This window comes from Bos javanicus, chromosome 4 (genome assembly GCF_032452875.1).
Source record: "Bos javanicus breed banteng chromosome 4, ARS-OSU_banteng_1.0, whole genome shotgun sequence".
Lineage (NCBI taxonomy): Eukaryota > Metazoa > Chordata > Mammalia > Artiodactyla > Bovidae > Bos > Bos javanicus.
The window spans coordinates 69,800,746-69,825,516 of NC_083871.1; the positions used below are offsets into that span (position 1 = coordinate 69,800,746).

Below are 24,771 nucleotides of genomic sequence, written 5' to 3' on the forward strand. Positions count from 1 at the left end.
TTAAGATAATGTGAAGATAGCTATGCATGGCACATAGTGTTCAATATTATATTAATGTGTATTCTCAGATTCAACTTCATTATCAAGAAAATTTAGTAAATCTTGATTTATAATTCAATCTTTAAATAAATTTCAAGGAAACCATAAATTACTAACAGAAGGGCGTGCATTATTAACATGAGACAAATATTTTCAAGAGAATGTTTTTCAAATATTGATGTCTACAGCTTTAAAAAATGTGAATATATTGTTTTCAATTCCCTTGAGATGTCATAACTAAAAACTCATTTTCTCCTTTAAAATGTTTTTCCTTAAATTAAAACTATTTAGTGGATTTTGTCCTAAAACTCCACTGATGTTGAGTATGAATAGATTTACTGAGAAAGCAACTTTCTTTGACCTCATTGGTGATATTAAGTTTATTAATTGACTAAACTGCTTTTTTGAGTACCAAGGCGCTTAGGGAAGAAGGGACCCATTTTAGTTGTTTCTGATGGAATCCTTCAGAACAGCAGAAGAGTCATTTTGGATCGTGTTAAATTTCCTTACTTTTACCCTTCCTAACATAGTATATGTTCTGTTGAAAGTTAGCTCCCCAGTGAAATCTGCACAAATAGCTTGCAGCTCTTCCACCCCATCTCTGGCCTTATACAAATGTGTTAAGCATATTTGAGTTTGGGGGCCTATAGCAGTGGAAGTGTATTTCAAAGGTAGGAATTTAAATGCTTGAGGAGTGGTATCCTTCCTTTAAAATTGCCTCATATTTGCATACTATAAATTAGCCCTTGTGTGGTAGGAGAGTTGTGGAGTGAATCTTACTTGTGGTGAATCAAATCTTCCAAATTTTCAAGGATTAAACTATAGATTCCCTTAAGAAGTGACAAGTTAAATGCTTAATTATGTCTATTTATCTGTGTATTATTACTTGAGAAATTATTTTGGACACATGAACTAAGAAAATTAGAAATTAATATTTTTCATTCAAGTAATTTCCCCCACCGAGTTTGTCTTTCATTTTCTATGAAAGGGAATGGTTATCATCTGAATTTTAGATACGTTATTTGGTTTAATGTTTACCTGATTGCATCTAAAATAGGACTATATTTGCTAAAACAAGCTGTAGATTGGTTAAATCACCTTTCGTGGTGGGAGAGATCATGACTGTTCATGGGCTTTTATCTCCAGGCATTTAGGAAAACATTAATTGATCATGGACCTATATTAAAAAGAAGGGGTAATAGTGATTTGAAACCAACTATTAAAAATTTAAAAATGTTTTCCAAAGACATATGTTGCTGTGGTACGATTAAGCCTTGATTTTGCTGTGTTGTTTAACTCACCAGTGAAATTATAGGATGAGAAGTCTTGGATCATTGTCTTTTAGATTGTTAACTTTGTATCGTTAATTAAACTTTTGAAAGTTGTGGGATAAATCAAATGCTTTTCTAGGGAAACAAGAAACAGTATTAATGAGCAACAACCCTATAATTATCCTTCTGAGTACATAACAGGGACACATTCATGTCTTTTCTTTGCGCAATAACTTTTACAAAGAAGTATTTTTAAACTGATCATTAATTTTATGACCATAGAAATGAGATGCAAAATTTATGCTGTTGTCATTGGCACAGGCTCAAGGCACCACTGACATTATGTGTGATTGTAATAGAATGGCTGCCAACTAATGATTCTGTAGACATTTCATTTGAGCAAGCTTTTCTTTTAGATGTCTGATTAGCTGTAATGCTTTCAATTATGTCTGTAAATTGTGTTGGATACGTTTACCTGATGCTCATTGTTGCTTTGGAGTTCAGTTTTCTATTACACAAACACAAGTTGAACATTTTCCTTTTAATTTATCGAAGTCTTTGTAGGTATAGCTGCAAGTACTCAGCCCCTGGGGAGACAAAATGCTTTGTACTACTCAACAGCGACCCCTGTGTTCAATTAAGGCCCCTTATAATATAGCTGGTCTTTGTTGAGTTGAAAAAAATTAGAGTCAGGGAAAAGGGGTAAATCATCACTGGAAGAACAGTAACATGAAGACCATTTTGAAAATGATGTATTTTTTCAACTGCATGCAAGTTAAAAAGGGAATAACCCTGTACAGATACCACAGAGATTCATCTTCTTTACTTTCTGAATTAAATTCAAGGGAAGCTTAAAAAAGGGAGGAAGGGGGCTGGGAGGGAAGAAATAAGGCCAATAGCAGTATGTAATGTATTTTTGTCTTAGATAAATATAAATGTCATAGTAATTAAAAAAACCAACCTATGAAATGAACTGCAGTTCTTAGAATGGGGAAATTGAAGATAATTTCACTTTAAATCCAAAAACTGTTCTTTTTTTTTTTTAAAAAAACACAAAAACAAAAATAAAGCCCACAGAGGTCTTTAACATGTCAGTGACTAATTTGTGTAGAATATTCTTCCCTTATATTAAATATTATTGTATTTATAGCTTTAATAGTGATCTTTTTGCTGTGTATGTGTACATACATGGATATATACACAAAATATACAATGGATATCATCCAAGGATAATAAACTAATTCTGATTTTTTAAAACGTAAAATTGTTTTTATTTCCACATAGAATTTAATAGATTTAAGCTTGAACATCTGAATTTTTAAAAAGATTCTTTCCATGAATCATTAGCTTTATTGTCATATTTATATATTCTTAATAGTGTAATGTGCTAACTGCTAAGTTATGGTGATGTGGTTGAAATGTCCTAATACTTTTTTCACAGCAAGATTTATAGTTTATGATATGAAATACCTTAGAAAATTTATAACATAAAAATTCTTACTTTGTTAGGAATAGAAGGATATGCTAACAATCTTGAACAGTTGAGAATTTTGTGATCTTTACCACTGTGTATTCCATGAGCTATCATTTCACGTTCAAACATATTTTTACTAGAATTTTATGAGGTTCTGTCTTACCTCATATTTTAAATCAGACCACTCTTCATTCCATAAGAGAAATATATTATAAAGGATCACTGAGTGTTCTGAGAAGTACTTTGATCATCTTGAAAGAAAGAAATTAAGATCTGAAGAAGGAGCAGTGTTTGTATATGTTTCTTGGAATTTTAATTGGGGAAGAAGCATCACCATGTATGGTGCACGTAATGGTGTAATCATTAAGGACAATAAGGTAGTCATCTCTATAGTCTGCTCTTATTGTCTTGGTGGGAGATGTCCTTATCTTTACTTTCAGGGTAGGGATGATAAATGTTGATTAAATGTCAGACTTTTAAGAAAATAGATACGAATATTTATTTTTATTATTTTGAAAGTATTGTCTTGAAAGAGTCTATTTTCTCTACCAAAATATGGTGAAAGTAGGGTGCAACCCATCAGAAGAATGTTGGAGAATACAGACATCATTTTGGAGAGCCCAGTAGCTTTAATCTGGATCTGCCCAGCAACTGTGATCTAAAAAGTGGTACTGTAGGCAGTCGAGGGTTCCTATGGAGATTTTTCACTATGGTTTTTAGGTAATACCTGAGGTGGCTGGTTTTCTCTTGAATTTCTAACAAGTAGCTTGAATTGTTAACAAATCATTTATATGGTATTAAGCATACCTTTTTCTTTCTTGTTGAATATGGATGAAGAATGAGTGGTTAGGTATGGCTAGTATATAGTAAATGTTTGAATCACTCTTTTAAAAAATTATTCTAAATGAGTATATGGAAAAACCCACACCACAAGATTTTATTGTGGAGATTAAATGACTTCACCCAATCAGCCTAAGGTTTGGAAGTCATCTAGAAACCTAGCTAGAATATAAAAAAATAGCATATCACTGAATGAAAAATTGAAAGTGTCTAGTTTGTAAATCACCTGGTCTGAATTTAAAGGTTTATATGGATTTTAAGCAGTTTTTCTGTAAAAGATTCCTGCTCTTAAAAATGCAAGTGAGTATCTTTAATCTGTTCAAATGTAATTGTGTGATTTTTACTGAAAATGTAAAATGTTCATATGGCTTTGATTTATCAATTTCTCATCATCATTTTTCCAGTTATTGAGTAGGTAAATGGAATTAACTGAATTATTTTTTCTTGTGCTTGCCATGCTTTTTTTGGTTGCTGTTATTGTTATTTTGGTTTTGTTTGTTTTGGATACACACCGTGTTTTAACCTGCTTCTAGTATTTGATATTCATTTTTGTAGAGACCATAATAATTTTGTAACTTGTACCCTTTTGTAACAGAAAGAAGCAGTTGTATACTGACTTTCAAAAACTATTACTTTTATCTAAATTACAGCAGATATACATTAAAATAGGATCTGTTTTTATGTAGTTCAAAAAGTTTTCTTTGTTCTTCCATGAAAGTGACTGAATTTAACAGTACCATTTACCTCTTTGACAAAGTAACACTCTTTAAAGATGGCTAAATTATAAAAGACTTTTCCCTGATTCTTTTCTGTTTGTTTTTTAAATAGTAATTTTAAATTTACTTTTTATTTTATATTGGGGTATAGTTGATTTACAATGTTATGTCAGTTTCAGGTATACAGCAGAGTGGTTCAGTTATAATGTGCATCCATTCTTTTATCTCTCATTGTTTCATAGGTGATGCAGAAGATGGAGAAGAATACGATGACCCTTTTGCTGGGCCTCCAGACACTATTTCATTAGCCTCAGAAAGATATGATAAAGATGATGAAGCTCCCTCTGATGGTATGTTACATTTTCCCATAGACTATACCTCTTGACACTCTTAACACAGAACAATGTAATATGTAAAGGTGGTGATCTTGTCAGAAAGCAGATAAACACAGAAGCTGCGGTTAACTTACCTTTACCAGGACCTTTTAAGGAACAGAAGAGCTCTCTCTAGTGGTTTTCCTAAGTATGTAGTTCCTTCTTCTAGAAAATTTTCTTTACTTGAATTTTGAGGAGAGTACTTGTATCATATCATCATATAAATATTATTAGTATACTTGTTGGTTAATTTAATATTATCAGATTCTTGCTTAATTTTATTGGGCTGCTTAATGGCTTGTTGTATTATTTATTTTATAAATAATGAAAAAGATTTTTGATCTCTTTTTTCCTGAAAACTTCATACAAAATGAGTTCATAAAATATTAAATTAATTATTCCTACATTGCCTTCTCTCATCGAGACAAGTTTTCATCGAATGCTTCTTTTATATACATTTTCATTTTTCTAATTATCATCTAAAAATATCCCATATTATACAGTAATATTACAGTATTTTGTATTAATTGAAATGGTAATACAATTGATTCTTTGTCTCTTAGTAATTTTTAAAAACTTCCAAAGTTATGAAACTTGTTTTTACCATAGCATGTACTTTGTTGTGCCGCCCAGTCGAGTGTATCTGAACTATAGAGACCTATGAGGGTGATATATAGTTACAAATTAAGAATGCATATTGATAAATTACCCATGCATATTAATTTGTGGCACTCAAAGTTTCACATAGACATAGAAATGAATAATGCCTTCTGCCACTATATGATGATCAAACTGTGCAGTTCCATCTCTAAATACAATTGCTGAATGAAAATATGCTTCCTGCAACAGAGCACTCCACATTTTATGTTATCCAGATTATTCCCTTTGGAAACATAAATTGCTTTTATGAGGTATAAAATTATGTCTATTGCAGAACAGGGATAAGTCAAGTACATGCATAAGTGATAAACATTCTAACCACTGATTCAGAACAACACAATCTTTTTTTTATATTCAGAACTTTGTACAATGTGTAGCAACAATAATCATATCCATTTTGTGTCAAATTTTACATTTTGGCAAACATTTAATATCTGTTTTTAAAAGGAAAGAATTTCTTTCTCTTATAGGTTCTATTTTTTTTAAATGCATATTTCTCTTCAGTTACACTTAGTATATGAAACAGAGCATTACCCTTTCTAACGTATCTTCAAAAGCATTTCTATCAGAAAATGTTTTATCATTGATGAAGTAATATTTTCAGGCAAAACAATGAATTATTGTTTGAGTTGAACTATTTTTCAGACACATTACAATGGTTTGTTTTGCTTGTCTGTAAAATGTAAGTATACAGAAATGAATTTGTTTGTATGTATACATATATGAAGAATATTTATCTTATGAAAATATATATATATACACACATACAAATATATTCATAGACTATATATGCTCAGGCTTTCTCAAAATAGCATAAATATTTTGATGTACAAGAGAGTATTATGTACCTTCTTGAAAAAATAACAACCTTAGAAATCCAACAATTAAATATCTGTGAGAGCCAGTGATTTGTTAGGAAAAGTGAATTGCTATTGTATAGTGCATTTACATGATTATTTTTTTAATGGGTAAATAATTTATCATATGTTTGTTTTCATAACCAGATATACAGGAAATATATTAATAGCACAAGAAGATTTACTGTTAAAGCATTGTCAATATTTGAATATTGTTTAATAAATTATGTTTATGTGTAACATTTAAATTTTAGCTTGTTAAATATTGCATTTTCATCAGTGTTTATATAAGCAATTCCTAGATTGAAATTTTAACTTCTAGTATTATTCATTTTTGGTATATAAACAGTGCTAGTTTTGATAATTTTATATTTTCTCCTAAGAATGTTATAAGTTAATTTTAAAACTACTACTTGAACTTTTAATTTCCACTCTAAAATATTATCTAATCATATTAGTTTTTTCTCCCTGCAACTTAGATTTTATATGTGTTCTCTTTCCTTTGCTGAATAAATTTTCCTTCATTGTGTGACCTTAGTCTAATGATATATTAATTATAAAATGATAATACATTTAACAATAAGTGTAACTAAATTAGCATGGGTCACCAAAAGGCCTTTTGTCAAATCAGATTGTTGTTTTGTCCTTTTGACTTTTACCTTATGGTAGGCACTAAACAAAGTATCTCAACTTTGATGGATTATAAACTCCAAACATGATATGTATTTTTCATAATGCTAATGTAATTTTCAAGGTACTGAAAAGGTCAAACCTGCACATCTCTGTGCATTCTAAGTCTGTCTTTTCCTTTAATATTTCTTTTTCTCTGTTCCTCTGGTTCAAAAGTTCAGTCAGTTCCCAAATGGCTACCTAATTTTCCAGTTATTCCCTCAAGCCATATGTGTTTTGGTTTCTTTATGGTTTATTAGGTACTGTAGGAAAGTAGCATAAGTTATATCTTCTAATGAAATTCAAGCACACTTCAGTGATGCTTCGACTTGATTGCTGGTAGCAATTAAATCACAGCCAAGGAGAATAATGCATATTCTCACAAGGTCCAGACGCCCTATAGAAATTGAAAGGGAATGAAAACAGAAAACAAAAACAAAGTCTTCAAACCCTGCCAGACACACTGTTTCCAGCCTGCCTTTTTTTTTTTATTGGCCAACTGCCTGATTGATAGCAAAATCATAACTTGCTGCATGCTAACAGGCAGAGTTCACTTGTAGGTTATTGTGAACTGATAAAGGGTTAGATGGAGTTTTGATTTTCGCATTGGACCTTGGTACACTAGATTAATGGAATTTCAATGAGCGACTAGAGTAGCCACAGCTTTGTCAGAGAAACAAATGGAGATTCTATAGTCATGTCTACTCATTAATACTAGTTGCCTGAAAGGTGTGCTGCTTCTCTATACAAAAGAGTTGATATAATTGATTTTCGAATGGTTCTTTGAAAAAAAGTACCTTATTGATGAGCAGAATTGTAACATAAATGGTGACAGATTTTCGTAAAGCTTGTAGCTTAAAAATATTGTACTTTGTAATTTTTCTTTTCTCTCTTTAGAAACACTTTTTATTTTTTGAGGGAAATACATTTCATAAATGATTTCATGGCTGCTGTTAGTTTCATTTTGATTTGGTAACATAAAAATTATGTTTATTAGAAATTTCATTTTATTGACTTTATGCTGTTATTTTTTCTGAAAAACTTAAATCATAATGATTTCTAGGCTTTTGTAGGTCACTGTTAGTTTAATGCTATCATATGGCTGGGTATATTGAAGTGTTAATAGAAATGATGCATGTCAGTAATCTTATAAAATTAGAGATAATGAAACTTAAGACCTTAGAATATCCCTTATCATACATGTTAAAGTGTTTGTTTAGGCAGTAAAATAGTAGATGCAGGGTAGCTTTTAGATACCATGTAATGACTTGGGTTTCTGTTTTTCTATTCTGAAACCATTTTTCATTCATTTCCATTATTTGTGAAAGAAAGCTTCTAACTGTGTAGCGTGGAAAGTCCCTAAGGTAGAGTGAAAGGATTCAGTGAGCTAGAAGACGTGTATTGGCTAGCCCATCGATGTTAGGTCGAAGAATCCCAGTGGACATTTGTTACAAATCTGATTCAGTCCTAGACCATAATCACTTTGTGGATAGAATCTGGAACCTCTAGGGCGGGCATATAGAAAGAGACAAAATGAAGCTTAAGATAGAAAATAGTCATTCATTGTCCTGGTATTTTCTTAACTAAAAATTCCCAAGTAATAGAGGTTACTAAAAACTGTGGACATTATAAGAACATAGGTTTGTATGAAAAAATACTTGTTTAGGTATGCAACTGTTTCAAAAGTTTGGGATTAAGAAAAAAGGCTATGCTGTTTTGATCATCATTTATAATAGTAGAATATGTTTTCTGATTTTTTGGTATAGTTTTTCTTAAAGAAAAATTAGTATATGAAAATTTGAATTTATAAAGCATATAAATCATTTATTCCAAAGGATTGCTTTGATTATCTCTATGATGCCTATAAATAATGAACTCTCATAATGCATCTACAGCCAGCTTAGATGTATACACTCCATGTGCACAATCTAGATTTAGTGTGTCAGTTTTTACACATTATACACCATCTTTTGAGGAAGATTTTTTTTTTTTATCTAAAGTTTAGGTGTAGCACTAGTCAGGTCTTATAAAAGCCAAGCAATAGATGTGTTGTTTTTCTCTGTGTTCCAATAGAATGTAGGTAATGTTTAAAACCAGGAAAAGCAAGGTTCTTTCCTATGGCCAAGAAGCCTGTGGGCTCCTGCCCAACCAGGGATGGAATCCATACCCTCTTCAGTGGGAGTGCAGTTTTAACCACTGGACCACCAACGAAGTCCAACAAGTTTCTTTCAGTAACTGGCCATTTAGGGTAAATGTTTTCCAACTACAGTGTCATGTGGTTTTTGATAATAAAAATCATACTATGTAATTTAATCTAAATTCTGAGAATTTAGATTAATTTGCAACTTAGACATTTCTTTGTATACATAACTTCTTGTTGCATTGTGCTTTTATTTTTTACTTTTTTTTTTACACTTGTATTTCTTTATCTGTTTCTGGCTGTGCTGAGTCTTCATTGCTGCTCTCTAGTTGTGGTACATGGGCTTCTCCTTGCATGCTGTTCTCTTGTTGTGGAGCATGGGCTCTCGGGCATGAAGGCTTCAGTAGTTGTGGCCAGTGGGCTTAGCTGCTCCTTGGCATGCGCGATCTTCCTGAATTAAACTCATGTCTCCTGTGCTGTCAGGTGGATTCTTTACCACTGAGCCACCAGAGAAGCCCTGGTGGTTCTTTCAATATACCATTTGCTAGCTTGTGTTATAGTAGTATAAGAACAATGATTATTTTAGTCCTCTGTAATATGTATAGTCTAGCTTCAAGTACTTTGGTAGAAGTGAGGGGTTATAGTTTGGGGAAATGATAAAAAGTAGAAAACATACTTTTACACTCAATGTTGTGTGTTTGGAGATATAAAGTATTGTTGTTCGGTCACTCAGTTGTGTCTGACTCTTTGTGACCCCATGGACTGTAGCATGCCAGGCTACCCTGTCCTTTACCGTCTCCTGGAGCTTGCTCAAATTCATGTCCATTGAGTCGGTAATGCCATACAACTATCTCATCCTCTGTCATCCCCTTCTCTTCTTGCCTTCAGTCTTTCCCAGTATCAGGGTCTTTTCCAATGAGTTGGCTCTTTGCATCAGGTGGGCAAAGTATTGGAGCTTCAGCTTCGGCATCAGTCCTTCCAATGAATATTCAGGACTGATTTCCTTTAGGATGGACTGGTTGGATCTCCTTGCTGTCCAAGGGACTCTCAAGAGTCTTCTCCAACACCACAGTTCAAAAGCATCAATGATTCAGCACTTAGTCTTCTTTATGGTCCAACTCTCACATCCATATATAGCTACTGGAAAAACCATAGCTTTGACTATGCTGGCAAAGTGATGTCTCTGATTTTTAATATGCTGTCTAGGTTTGTCATAGCTTTTTGGCCAAGGAGCAAGTGTCTTTTACTTTCATGGCTGCAGTCACCATCTGCAGTGATTCTGGAACCCAAGAAAATAAAGTCTGTCACTCTTTGCATTGTTTCCCCATCTTTTTGCCATGAAGTGAGAACCGGCTGCCATAATCTTTGTTTTTTCAATATTCAGTTTTAAGCCAGTTTTTTCATTCTCCTCTTTTACCTTCATCAAGAGGCTCTTTGGTTCCTCTTCACTTTCTGCTGTAAGGGTTGTGTGGTGTCATCTGCATATCTAAGGTTGTTGGTATTTCTCCCGGCAATCTTGGTTCTGGCTTGCCCGGCATTTCACATGATGTACTCTGCATATAACTTAAATAAATAGGCTAACAACATACAGCCTTGATATACTCCTTTCCCAATTTTGAACCAGTCTGTTGTTCCATGTCTGGTTCTAACTGTTGCTTCTTGACCTGTCTACAGGTTTCACAGGAGGCAGGTAAGGTTGCCTGGTATTCCCAGCTCTTTAAGAATTTCCCCCAGTTTGTTGTGATCCACACAAAGGCTTTATCGTAGTCAATTAAACAGAAGTCAATGTTCTGAAATTCTCTTGCTTTTTCTGTGATCCAAAGTGAAAGAAAGTGAAAGTGAAGTTGCTCAGTTGCGTCTGACTCTTTGTGACCCCATGGACTGTAGCCTACCAGGCTCCTCTGTCCATGGGATTTTCCAGGCAAGAGTACTGGAGTGGGTTGCCATTTCCTTCTCCACGAGATCTTCCAGACCCAGGGATTGAACCCAAGTCTCCCGCATTGTAGGCAGATGCTTTACCATCTGAGCTACCAGAGAAGCCCACATTGCCAATCCCTTCTCCAGGAGACCTTCCAGACCCAGGGATTGAACCTGGGTCTCCTGCATTGTAGGCAGACGCTTTACTGTTTGAGCCACCAGGGAAGTTAAAAGGCATTAGCAATTTGATCTCTGGTTCCTCTGCCTTTTCTTTTTTTGTTGTTGTTTTTATTTTTTTAATTTTTTTTTTGGTTTTCTTTTTTTAATTTTATTTTATTTTTAAACTTTACATAATTGTATTAGTTTTGCCAAATATCAAAATGAATCCGCCACAGGTATACATGTGTTCCCCATCCTGAACCCTCCTCCCTCCTCCCTCCCCATACCATCCCTCTGGGTCGTCCCAGTGCACTAGCCCCAAGCATCCAGTATCGTGTATCGAACCTGGACTGGCAACTTGTTTCTTACATGATATTTTACATGTTCCTCTGCCTTTTCTAAATCCAGTTTGAACGTCTGGGAGTTCTCGGTTCACACACTGTTGAAGCCTAGCTTGGAGAATTTTGAGCATTACTTTGCTAGCACGTGAAATGAGTGCAATTGTATGGTAGTTCGAACATTCTTTGGCACTGCCCTTCTTTGGGATTGGAATGAAAACTGACCTTTTCCAGTCCTGTGGCCACTGCTGAGTTTTCCAAATTTGCTGGCATATTGATTGCAGCACTATAACAGCATCATCTTTTGGAATTTGAATATGTAAGGTATACACAGCTGTAAAATATTTTTATGATACAAAGACATATATGAATAAAATAAAAACACAGAACCATTGAGAATCATCTTTTTAATTTTTATGCCATTGAATGAGAAAATACGTCACTATAAAACAAAGTAGGCAAATAAGACTATAATGAATTGGGCTATTTAAGAAATATTGCAAAAATAATAAAACTCAACATTATAAAAAATTATACATCTTTAATACAGTATATTAGTGGTTATGTACACAATTCATGAAGAAAGGAATAGGAGACCTTGGCGGGACAATGGGGAATTCAAAGATGAAGAAAATAAAGTTCTAGTTTCAAAAGACTTCTAATGTAGTTAGAAGAAGAAGATGGCCACCTAAAATAAGGCAATTAGCAATGTAAGTTCTAACAAGTAGTCAGTTCAGTCACTCAGTCATGTCTGACTCTTTGTGACCCCCCATGGACTACAGCACGCCAGGTTTCCCTGTCCATCACCAACTCCTGAAGCTTGCTCAAACTGAAGTCTATCGAGTTGGTGATGCCATCCAACCATCTCATCCTCTGTCATCCCCTTCTCCTCCTGCCTTCAAACTTTCCCAGCATCAGGGTCTTTCTTTTCTAATGAGTCAGTTCTTTGCATCAGGTGGCCAAAATATTGGAGTTTCAGCTTCAGCGTCAGTCCTTCCAAAGAATGTTCAGGACTGATTCCCTTTAGGATTGACTGGTTTTATCTCCTTGCAGTCCAAGGGACTCTCAAGAGTCTTCTCCAGCACCACAGTTCAAAAGCATCAATTCTTCAGTGCTCAGTTTTCTTTATAGTCCAACTCTCACATCCATACATGACTGTTAGAAAAACCATAGCTTTGGTTAGATGGGCCTTTGTTGGCAAAGTAATGTCTCTGCTTTTTAACATGCTACATTGGTCATCTCTTTCTTCCAAGGAGGACTTCCCTGGTGGCTCAGATGGTAAAACATCTGCCTACAATGCGGGAGACCCAGGTTCCATCGCTGGGTCAGGAAGATCCTCTGGAGAAGGAAATGGCAACCCACTCCAGTACTCTTGCCTGGAATATCGCATGGATGGAGAAGCATGGTAGGCTACAGACCATGTGGTTGCAAAGAGTCGGACATGACTGAGCCACTTCATTGGGTAGCCTTTCCTTTCTCTAGGGGATCTTGCCAACCCAGGGATCAAACCCAGGTCTCTCACATTGCAGGCAGATTCTTTACCAGCAAAGCCACAAGAGAAGCCCAAGAATACTGGAGTGGGTAGCCTATCCCTTCTCCAGGGGATCTTCCTGACCCAGGAATTGAACTGGGGGTCTCCTGTATTGCAGGCGGATTCTTTACCAACTGAGCTATCATTGAAGCCCCACTTCTTCACTTTCTTCCAAGGAGCAAGCATCTTTTAATTTCATGGCTGCAGTCACCATCTGCAGTGATTTTGGAACCCCTAAAAACAAAGTCTCTCACCATTTCCATTGTTTCTCCATCTATTTGCCATGAAGTGATGGGACCTGATGCCATGATCTTAGTTTTTCACATGTTGAGCTTTAAGCCAACTTTTTCAATCTCCTCTTTCACTTTCATCAAGAGGCTCTTTAGTTCTTTTTTGCTTTCTGACATAAGGGTGGTGTCATCTGCGTATCTGAGGTTATTGATATTTCTCCCGGCAGTCTTGATTCCAGCTTGTGCTTTGTCCAGCCTGGCATTTCACATGATGTGCTCTGCATGTAAGTTAAATAAACAGGGTGACAATATACAGCCTTAGCATACTCTTTTCCCAATTTGGAACCAGTCCGTTCCATGTCCGGTTCTAACTGTTGCTTCTTGTCCTGCATACAGATTTCTCAGGAGGCAGGTAAGGTGGTCTGGTATCCCCATCTCTTTAAGAATCTTTAAGTTCTAACAAGGCAGATTCCAAAAGTGGTAACTAGTATGTGTTAAAATATCTATTTGATCTGGTCTATGCCAGGGCAAATAGTTGGTTTCATTGATTTTCTTCCCTTATTTGTTGATTGAATCGGTTATATGTTTTGGCATCATGTTGAATAAAACAAAACAAACTTTATGCCTTTATTTAGAGAGGTTGTGGAGTCAATTGTAAACTGAGGACTTTTTTTTTCTCTTTTAAGTGAGCTTTACATGGTTCCTAAAGTTTGCTAGAGAGAAAGTGGGAGAACATTCAGAGGATAAGTCCCAAAACCAGGTTTTCGTACTCACTGATAATAATTTTGTTGTCAAGATGAAGTCACTCAGCCTCTTTGGCTTTTTATTTTCTGAGTTGTGAAATGAAGAGTTTGGACTAGGTGATTATTTAGAAGTTCCCTGAATCTCCAAATGCTTGTGTCCACATTTCAGAATTGGTAAATGTAATGGTGGCACAGAGATGATTTCCTTGAGGAGGTAATAACCAGAAGTGATGTTGAATAGGAAGGAGTGGAGGGGGTCTTAGAGGTAAGCAAATGGTGGGCAGTAAAAGCCGAGTAACAAATTAAGGAGTTCACCTTTAATAGTCCTGAATTAAGAGAGGCCTGAAACAATAGACTGATGTAATGAGTGCATATTTGAGGGAGATTGTCCTGGCAGTTAATTGTTGGATGGATTAAGGCAGAGAGACCATCTCATGGAGGTAGCAAGCTTAATGCTTTGCTATTGGATTGGCCAAAAAGTTCGTTTGGGTTTTTCTGTAAGCTGTTAACATTATTTTTAACCGTGACAGCGTCTCTGTGAGGTAGATATTATCACGGTTTGACTATGGAGCAAACTCAGGGATAGATTAAGTGAGGGTCACATAAGTGGCAGAACTGAAATTTGAATTCATGTCTGACTCGAATAACCAGGCTCTACTCTCAAAACCACTGTATTTAGTCTCTTTTCCTACTAAAATATTGTTGCTCTTGGTTCAGAGGGTGTTGATAAGAGCCAGGGTTAGCGTAATAGACATTGCATTGAAAAGAAAGGGTTTCTCTTAACCCCTCCCTACCCAAACAACGGACTGCAGACCAACTGCAACAGTGTCACCTGGGAGCTTGTGTGAAACGCTCAATCTCTGTCCCCACCAATACCTACTGAATCTGAATCAGCATTTAAACAACAGCTCCAGGTACCGTGAAAGTTTGAGAAGCTCTTTTCTAATTGCATTGATTACATTGGCCTTTGTGTCTGGAAAGAAAGGTGAGCCATTGTACTTGGGCTGAACATGGAGATGAGTAGTAGGCACGGCAGCAAACAATCTCTAGAAGTAGGTAAAAATGTTCGTTACTTCCTGCACTCTTCTGTAGTTCCTGAACTCACTGTACAGGGCCCCTTCCCAACACTACTGTCTGTGGGTAGTAGTCCAATTTCTGAGTCTGTTTCCCTGTCAAATCAAACTCTCGGTTAAGTACATTGAAAAGGCTCTGATAAATTACCCCCAGGAATGTTTGCATGTTAATAGAGGAATAGCTTAACCCAGGGGAGGTCAGTTCCCACTCACAGATCTTTAGATATCAGCACTCGGCTGTGGTAAAGATATTTTTGGCTATTGCAGAATACTGTATCTTAAAAGATTTAGGCATATAACAGACTTATTTTCCTTGGGGTGTGCGTGTGTGTATATATATATATGTGTGTGTATATACATATATATATATATATATATATATATATATATATATATATTTGAATTTGGTCTGCAGTCTTTGTTTGGTGGAAGTTGCAATGTACAGCTTCCTCTTTTCAGTCGTGTCTCCTGTTTGCAACCTGTCCCAAAGTGTGAATTAATAATAGTTTCAACATTGAAAAGCAAAGGTTAAGACCATAGACTGACCCACTTGATTTTAGGGGAAGGTGTTCTAGCCTGGCACAGAATTCCAAAGAGAGCTCCCTTCCTCTGAGACAGATTCATTAGAGGTGACTATGCTGGTGATTGGGGTAGCATCTTTTGGAAGGAAAAGGAATTAAACCATCTTTGTGTGTTAGTCGTGGGCTTCCCTGATGGCTCAGATGGTAAAGAATCTGCCTGCAGTGCAGGAGACCTGGGTTTGATCTCTGGGTCAGGAAGATCCTTTAATTAATATTGATTGAGAAATAAATCTGGCTGGGAAAGATTGAAGACGGGAGGAGAAGGGGATGACAGAGGATGAGATGGTTGGATGGCATCACTGACTCAATGGACATGAGTTTGAGTAAACTCTGGGAGTGGTAATGGACAGGGAGGCCTGGAGTGCTACAGTCCATGGGGTTGCAAAGAGTCGGACACGACTGAGCAACTGAACTGAACTGAAGTCTGGCGCTGAACCGATTCCTTCGTGTACATTATTTCCTTTAGTTGACTTAGAACTGCCTCATGTGGGAGACATTTTCTCTATTTTGCTGTTGTGGAAACTGAGACTCAAAAAGTTTTAGGTCTCTTAACTGTCATATCCAACTTAGAAATGGCAACTTCAGCTCCTTTGATCCTTTTATGCCATGCTATTTAAAAAATTGGACTAGTTTTTTTCTACTTACAAGAGACATACATTTGGTTAAAAATAAAAGTGATTAGAAGGGTATACAATAAAAGGTAGAAGTCTCCTTTTCCACCCTGCCCAAACCCAATAGGCAGCCACTTACTAGTATTTTTTATTCCCTGGTGGCTCAGATGGTAAGGAATCTGTCTGCAGTGCAGGAGACCCATGTTCGATCACTGAGTCAGGTAGATCCCCTGGAGATGGGAATGGCAATCCACTCCAGTGTTCTTGCCTAGTGAATTGCATGTACAGAGCAGCCTGGCGGGCCACAGTCCATGGGGTCACAAGGAGTTGGACACAACTGAGCTACTAACACACACATGCCAGTTACCATAATAACTTTGGTCACACTACTTCTAGTTCTTGTCTGGTCAACTTTGAATGTACTCCTTTCCCAATTTGGAACCAGTCTGTTGTTCCATGTCCAGTTCTAACTGTTGCTTCTTGACCTGCATGCAGATTTCTCAGGAGGCAGGTCAGGAGTTCTTGTATTCCCATCTCTTTAAGAGTTTTCCATAGTTTGTTGTGATCCATACAGTCAAAGGCTTTGGCATAGTCAATAAAGCAGAAGTACATGTTTTTCTGGAACTCTCTTGCTTTTTCAATGATCCAGTGGATGTTGGCCATTTGATCTCTGGTTCCTTTGGCCTTTCTCAATACAGTTTGAACATCTGGAAGTTCTTGGTTCACGTACCGTTGAAGCCTGGGTTGGAGAATTTTGAGCATTACTTTACTAGTGTGTGAGATGAGTGCAGTTGGGCAGTAGTTTTAATATTTCTTTGGCCTTGCCTTTCTTTGGGATTGGAGTGAAAACTGACCTTTTCCAGTCCTATAGCCACTGCTGAGTTTTCCAAATTTGCTGGCATACTGAGTGCAGCACTTTCACAGCATCATCTTTTAGGATTTGAAATAGCTCAGCTGGAATCCCGTCACCTCCACTAGCATTGTTCATAGTGATGCTTCCTAAGGCCCACTTGACTTCACATTCCAGGATGTCTGGCTCTGAGTGAGTGTGAATGATCATACTATCATGATTATCTGGGTCATGAAGATCTTTTTTGTACAGTTCTTCTATGTGTTCTTGCCACTTCTTCTTAATATCTTCAGCTTCTGTTAGGTCCATACCATTTCTGTCCTTTATTGAGCCCACCTTTGCATGAAATGTTCCCTTGGTAGCTCTAATTTTCTTGAAGAGATCTCTAGTCTTCCCCAGTCTGTTGTTTTCCTCTATTTCTTTGCACTGATCGCTGAAGAAGGCTTTCTTATCTCTCCTTGGTATTCTTTGGAACTCTGCATTCAGATGAGTATATCTTTCCTTTTCTTGTTCTCTGCATTTAGGGATATATCCTAGCCTACCTTTAATGTTATTGTTGCTTAGTGGATACTTTAAAAACTGTGTGAATGGCAAAAAGTAATTTTCTTCATGTGCCTTTTGCAGCTCAGTGAACTTCAAATTCTGTAGTCTTAAACATAACTTTTAAAAAAGAATTCTTGCTTTGTGTAGTTAGGTATCACTCCCCTCATTTAGCAATATCATCTATGCCTTTTAAAATGTAAATGTAATAAGTTTTATTGCCTTATACATATAAATGAATAATCACATGATGCTTCTTTCACATCAGTTTTATTTTAATGGAAGATTATTTCAGGGGACATATAGTCCAAGTAGATTATTTTGTTGATATTCTGACTTTTTTGGGCTAGATTTTGTCAGTATATAGTTACTGTGGTAGGATCTAAGGGTTACTGGGGTGATCATCTTAGAAAAATGATCACCCACACTCCCCTGTCATCCATGCTGCCACATAACATTGTTTGGGGAAGAATGGATACATGTGTATGTATGGCCGAGTCCCTTTGCTCTTCCCCTGAAACTATCACAACATTGTCTGTCAATGGGGAACACATGTAAACCTGTGGCGGATTCATTTCAGTATATGGCAAAACCAATACAATATGGTAAAGTTAAAAAAAAAAAGTTTTAAAAGAAGAAACAGAGAAATGGTCACTATTTTTAGGTTTCAAAAAAGAAAGTTGATTTGTTTCTTCTCCTTTGTGTGGATGTGTGTGTGTGTTTTGTGTTTTTTTTTTTTTTTTTCCCAATGTGTCAGTCACCAAACTTAGTAGTCTTGCCAGATAAGGAAACTGAGACATAAGGAAGCAAGGTGAATTACTTAATATCTAAGCAGTGGTATTCAATGTGTAATCTGCAGACTGGTCTGAGTCTGTGATATGTTTCTTACTGGTCTGCAAAATATAAGTACAGAAATGGAGATTAAGCACTTGGGAATGTTTATAGCATTTTGATATTCCCACATTATCCAAATATGTGATCATTATTTTTTCTAGTAATTCATATTATGTATAAGATACATATATATCTGCTGCTGCTAAGTCGCTTCAGTCGTGTCCGACTCTGTGTGACCCTATGGACAGCAGCCCACCAGGCTCCCTTGTCCACAGGATTCTCCAGGCAAGAATACTGGAGTGGGTTGCCATTTCCTTCTCCATATACGTATATACCTACATGTATGTAGATTTTTTTTAACCTAAGTATTAATTTGTGGTGGTGTAACATTTGGGATGCGGGGGAGACTGATGATTTATCACGGTTAGAAGCATTGAACTAGAGTTAGAGAATTACAGCCATCTCAGTCTCTTTATTTCCTATCCTTCTGATTTTTAGTTACTTTTTTGAAAGCTTTATATCTTATATCTTTCTCTGTATCTTCATCCATCATCACAGTCATGTTTTAGTTTATGTATCAGGTCTATTTTCACTATGGGGAAATTTTAGGGATTGTAATTTTACTTTTCTTGATCCACTTTTAAGCTCCAGTGTCATAATTAAATATTTAATTATATTTTCATATGAGAGTTCTGAGAGCAGTCTTCAAGTTTGGCTGTCATGAAGCAAAGATGCTGCCTCAAAGCTTTTCATTTGGACTATCTAGAGAAAATGTTAATGTAGATTGGATGCCGTCTAGTTCTTTTCCATGCCTAAAAAGCAGAAAAAGATAGTGTAATATTTAAAGACTCTCAGAAAAGTGCTCTTGTGTCATTTTATTTAAATGTCCCCAAAAGCTCCTCTTACTTTCTAATACCACCTGTAAGCCATGCTGTTTTGAACATACCCATCACTTGTTTTTTAACATCAAAGGAAGTTAATAAAAAAATATATAATATCAAAAAATAGTAAAATGTCTTACCATAGGGAAAAAGAAATACACATGTATTTCTTTCATTGAATAGAGCTTGTTATGATATTGGTATCCTGACCTTTGTCATGGGATAAATGTATGCTATAAACTTCTAATATGCTTACAGTAGGACTTCTTTGTAAAATAAAATGTGTCTTTTAAGAAATGAAGAATTGATTTTTTAAAATACAGGTAGTGAAAGAAGGTAACAATGTTATATATTTTAGGTAGAGTGCTACATGGAACAAAAGTTTAATTCAACAGATTTTACCGTTTATTTTGTTAGATTGGAGGATTATTAAGACATGTTCACTGCTTTTCAAATTAGCAGAGGAAAGAGATGTAAATACAATTTTGATTCAAGGAAGATTGGTATAATCACTACTGCAGGACATATACAGGGAGAAAGAGGATGATAAATATGGTTGGAATGAAGACAATCTTGATAGTGGAGGTGGCATCTGAGCCAGGTCTGGGAGAATATGAAGGCTTCTGATATGTGCAACATGGAGGGAATAGCGTTTCAGATTTGTGAAACAACCTGGTAAAGGGATGTATTAGCTAGGACTCTTCCAGTGCATGGTATAGAAAAGAAACCCAGTTGAGACCAGTTTAAGCAAAAAGCAGAAAGGGGAATTGATTGGTTTGCCTATTGAAGGAGGACAGAGTTGGAGTCTTGCTTTGTACTCACCTGGACTCAGGTGAGTGTTCAAATTGCAAGAGTATCCTGCTTTCCTACCTTTGGCTTCCTTTTAGATGGCTCCCAGCCACTAGCAGCTACTTAGACATTTTCTCCCAGCTTAGCAACCCCAGTGGAGAGATCTCGCTATAGTTGTAGCACAAGTCCTTGGCTTAGGTCATGTGCTTTCTCTAAATAATCACTTTGGTCTGGTCAAGGAAAGTGGCTGTGGGTAAAGGAATGCTAAGTCGCTTCAGTCGTGTCCGACTCTGTGTGACCCCATATACGGCAGCCCACCAGGCTCCACCGTCCCTGGGATTCTCCAGGCAAGAATACTGGAGTGGGTTGCCATTTCCTTCTCCAGTGCATGAAAGAGAAAAGTGAAAGTGAAGTCGCTCAGTCGTGTCCGACTCTTAGCGACTGCATGAACTGCAGCCCACCAGGCTCCTCTGTCCATGGATTTTCCAGGCAAGAGTACTGGAGTGGGGTGCCATTGCCCTCCCCGGGGTAAAGGAATGAAGGAGTGCTATTCCAGTAGGCCTAATCAGGGATTGGTGATCTATGGCTCATATGCCAAAACTGGCCAACTACTATTTTTATAAATAATTTTTTGTTGAAATGCGGTGACACCCATTTGTTTACTCATTGTCTATGGCCATTCTTTGCTTCAGTAGCAGCAGTAAGCAGTTAAAACAGAGACTGTATATCTCACAAAGCCCAGAATATTTACAGAAAAGGTTTGCCATCCCTGTGGAGTTGTGTACTTATGTAGAAGATCAGTACACCTACACATGAAAGTAGGCTGAAGGTTTCATGACTCGAGTTTACTCGAGTTTCCCTCCGAAAATAATTCTAGTTCTGTCCTAATACAAAGACAATTGGGTAGTTGAGGACCAACTTACTGCTTCTTTGAGCCACCAGTTGTCATATTTAACAAAGGTATTAATGTATAAAGAAAGTAGATAATTGTTGTTGTTGTTGTTTAGTTGTTCAATTGTATCCAACTATTTGCAGCCCCACAGACTGTAGCCCACACAGCTCCTCTGTCCATGGAATTCTCCAGGCAAGAATACTGGAGTGGGTAGCCATTTTCCCTTCTCCAGGGGATCTTCCCCATCCAGGGATCAAACCCAGGTCTCCTCCGTTGCAAGCAGATGCTGTATCTTCCTTTTAAAATTTAATATATCCTGGAAGTCTCTCCATATTAGTACTTTGAAAGTGAAAGTGTCATTCAGTCGTGTCTGACTCTTCGTGACCCCATGGACTGTAGCCCGCCAGGTTCCTCTGTCTATGGAATTCTTCAGGCAAGCATATTGGATTGAGTAGCCATTCCCTTCTCCAGGGGATCTTCCTGACCCAGGGATAGAACCAGTGTCCCCTACTTGGCACGTGGATTCTTTACCACTGACCCACCAGGGAAGCTGTAAATAATGTATCAGAAGACAAATAAAAATTTGGCTTGTTGTGAGGGGCGGGGCGGAAAGTGGAGAAGAGGGACAGGAGTGTATACCCTTCTGGGGAGTACATGCCTGGGAAAGACCTAACTAGAGGCTTGTTGGTCACTTTGATGATAGAGGCAAGGGACAAGGGAGAGAAAGTACTCAGAGGCAGTATGGGGAAGAACCAACAGTGGATTTCATTGTTAGACCTGAGATGAATCCTGACATTTACATTCTTTTCTCAAGGCCATATAATAATGCCATCTATAAAGATGAAGTCTGTTAAACTTGAAGGAGTATTGAGAAATTTATTCAAAGAAATGTTAAGAGAGAGTTTGAGATATGGGATAGAGATATGGAGACTCATTGATTTATTTGCCTAAACATGTTGAATGTCACGAGAAAGATAAGACTTGCCTGAGATTGTAGAAAGGGATAGATTAGGAGGCTCAGAATAGTCATCTGCCCCAAGTTTCCTCCCCGGTAAACCAGAAAAATTGTTGCTTTTTGCTTCTAAACGTATGATCTTAATTTACAGAATGTTAGAAGTCATTAATTACTTTCATTCCTTCATGTGATTATATAGATATGAGGATACATTTTTCTTGAGTTTTCTTTGCCATTCATTTGAATCCTGATATGTTCTTAGGCTTTTCTTTTCTCTTTATTATTATTATTATTTTTTTTGGTTTATCTTCTAGTTTAGTAACAATCATCATAATTTACATTTTTCTGTTGTCCTTCAGGTAGCCAAACCTAAACCACACAAAGAGGAGAAGTTGAATCTTTTCTCTTTATTTTTATTGTCTAATTATATTTCTCCTTGTAATTAAGGAACCATATTTATTAACTATGTTTTGCCTTGGCAGCCTAAACAGTGTTAAGCATTATTCAAGGTAGATGAGATATCTTTCTTGTATTAGAAAACAAAATTTTGAAGGGGTTTAAAGAGGATAAAATTTGTACTTCATCATATCAAGGATCAAAATTGTAGTGAAGTGCACTGACTATAGTATCACATGTATTTGGGATCAATCCTAGTTTGACATTTTGACTTTAGAAAAATTATTTTTGCTCTAAGCCTTGGTTTCTTGGTTTATAAAAATAGGGACAGTTGTAGTATCTCATCAGATTGTTGTAAGGATAAGTACCTGGAACATAGGACTTTCCCACTGTTGTTGTTCAGTTCCTCAGTCATGTCCAACTCTTGCTACCCCATTGCCTGCAGCACCAGGCTTCCCTGTCCTTCACTATCTCCTAGAGTTTGCTCACACTCATGTCCATTGAGTCAAAGATGACATCCATCCATCTCATCCTCTGTTGCCCCATTATTCTCTTGCCCTCAGTCTTTCCAGCTTCAGGGTCTTTTCCAATGAATCAGCTCTTCGCATCAGGTGGCCAAAGTATTGGAGCTTCAGATTCCCATTGTTAGCTCATGGCTACTGTAATGTCACAAGATGACCAAGTGATTAGATGAATAACTTTGTTTTAGTATATATTTTCTCTGGGAATTTTCTTTTCCATTATAGTTTATTATAAGATACTGATATAGTTCCCTGTGCTATACAGTAAGACCTTGTTGTTTTATTTTACACCTAATAGTAGTTTGTATCTGAAAATCCCATAGTCCTAATTTAACCCTCCTTTCCTTTCCCCTTGGGTTATCATAAGTTTTTCTTTGTCTTTGAGTCTGTTTTGTAAATGAGTTCATTTTTATTATTTTTTAGATTACACATATAAATGATCTCAGATGATATTTGTCTTTCTCTCTGACTTACTTCATAGTATGATAATCTTGATAATCTCTAGGTTCCTTTATATTGCTTTAGATGGCATTATTTCATTTTTTTATGGCCGAGTAATATTGGACTGCAAGGAGATCCTACCAGTCCATTCTAAAGGAGATCAGCCCTAAGTGTTCTTTGGAAGGAATGATGCTAAAGCTGAAACTCCAGTACTTTGGCCACCTCATGCGAAGAGTTGACTCATTGGAAAAGACTCTGATGCTGGGAGGGATTGGGGGCAGGAGGAGAAGGGGACGACAGAGGATGAGATGGCTGGATGGCATCACCAACTCGATGGACGTGAGTTTGAGTGAACTCCGGGAGTTGGTGATGGACAGGGAGGCCTGGTGTGCTGCGATTCATGGGGTTGCGAAGAGTCAGACACAACTGATTGACTGAACTGAACTGAATATTATATATGTATACATATACACACACACACACACACACACACACACACACCCACCCCACATCTTTATCCATTCATCAGTTGATGGACTGTTAGTTTGCTTCCATGTCTTGGCTATTGTATTAAATAGTGCTGCTATGAACATTGAGATGCATGTTTCTTTTCTAATTTCTCTGGAAGTTTTCTTAATTGAGGTGTAACTGGCACACAACATCATAGTAGTTTCAGGAGTTCAACTTAATGACTTGATATTTGTATATATTGTGAAATTCTCTGGAATTTTAACTCATGTTTGAATTAAAATTTGATAGTTTAATTATGTTAGATGATATTTCATTAATCATGTTGTATTGTTCAATAGCTAGAAAATGAGTAGATAACTCTAAGGTTGTCTTAATAATTTAGTATTCAACTTTTAAAAATAAATGTGGCAGGCACTTTAATGTCACTTGTTACAACCTATGTTAAATTTCAGTGATCCATTTCTTTTTCATTTGAGTGAAATTGCATTTAGCTTCCTATTTTCAGACAATAGGAAAGTAATGAAACAGTAGCATATGAATTTGATCAAAATAAACCTTGGCCTTGAGAACCATTAACTGGATTATTTTGTCAGATAAATAAGGACTGCCAGTGCAGTCAAACTGTGCATTCTTTTGACATTCCAAATGGCTCCTTCTTTGGCTTGATATTTGCATACTTGATGACCAAAAAACATAGATACATGGTTACTACAAAGTAAAACTAAGACCAAATTTTATAATTAAAATTACATTTTAAATGTACTAGGAGGTGACTTTTAAGAATACCTGTTACTGGATCCTATTTTGTAGGTGGATAAATAATATTTTTGTGACAGTTGTTCTCTATTTTTAAAATTAGCTTATTAGATATTTAAAAAAAAATAAACCTGTATTATATAGCTACATTTCATAATTAAATACAATTAAAGTTGAACTATTGTTTTCTTGAACTGTATCAACTGGAATTGGTACTGGTAT

The 24,771-nt window shown here is 36.3% G+C and overlaps 1 protein-coding gene across 2 annotated transcripts in view; it reads left to right on the top strand.

Moving 5' to 3' along the window:
• SKAP2 (src kinase associated phosphoprotein 2) overlaps nt 1–24,771 on the top strand; it is a 171,626-nt gene that overhangs the window by 13,002 nt on the left and 133,853 nt on the right. For both annotated transcript variants that reach the window (XM_061414300.1, XM_061414301.1), the window contains exon 4: nt 4,583–4,690. In XM_061414300.1, the coding sequence (XP_061270284.1) occupies nt 4,583–4,690 (108 nt within the window). The remainder of the gene's footprint in view (nt 1–4,582; nt 4,691–24,771) is intronic.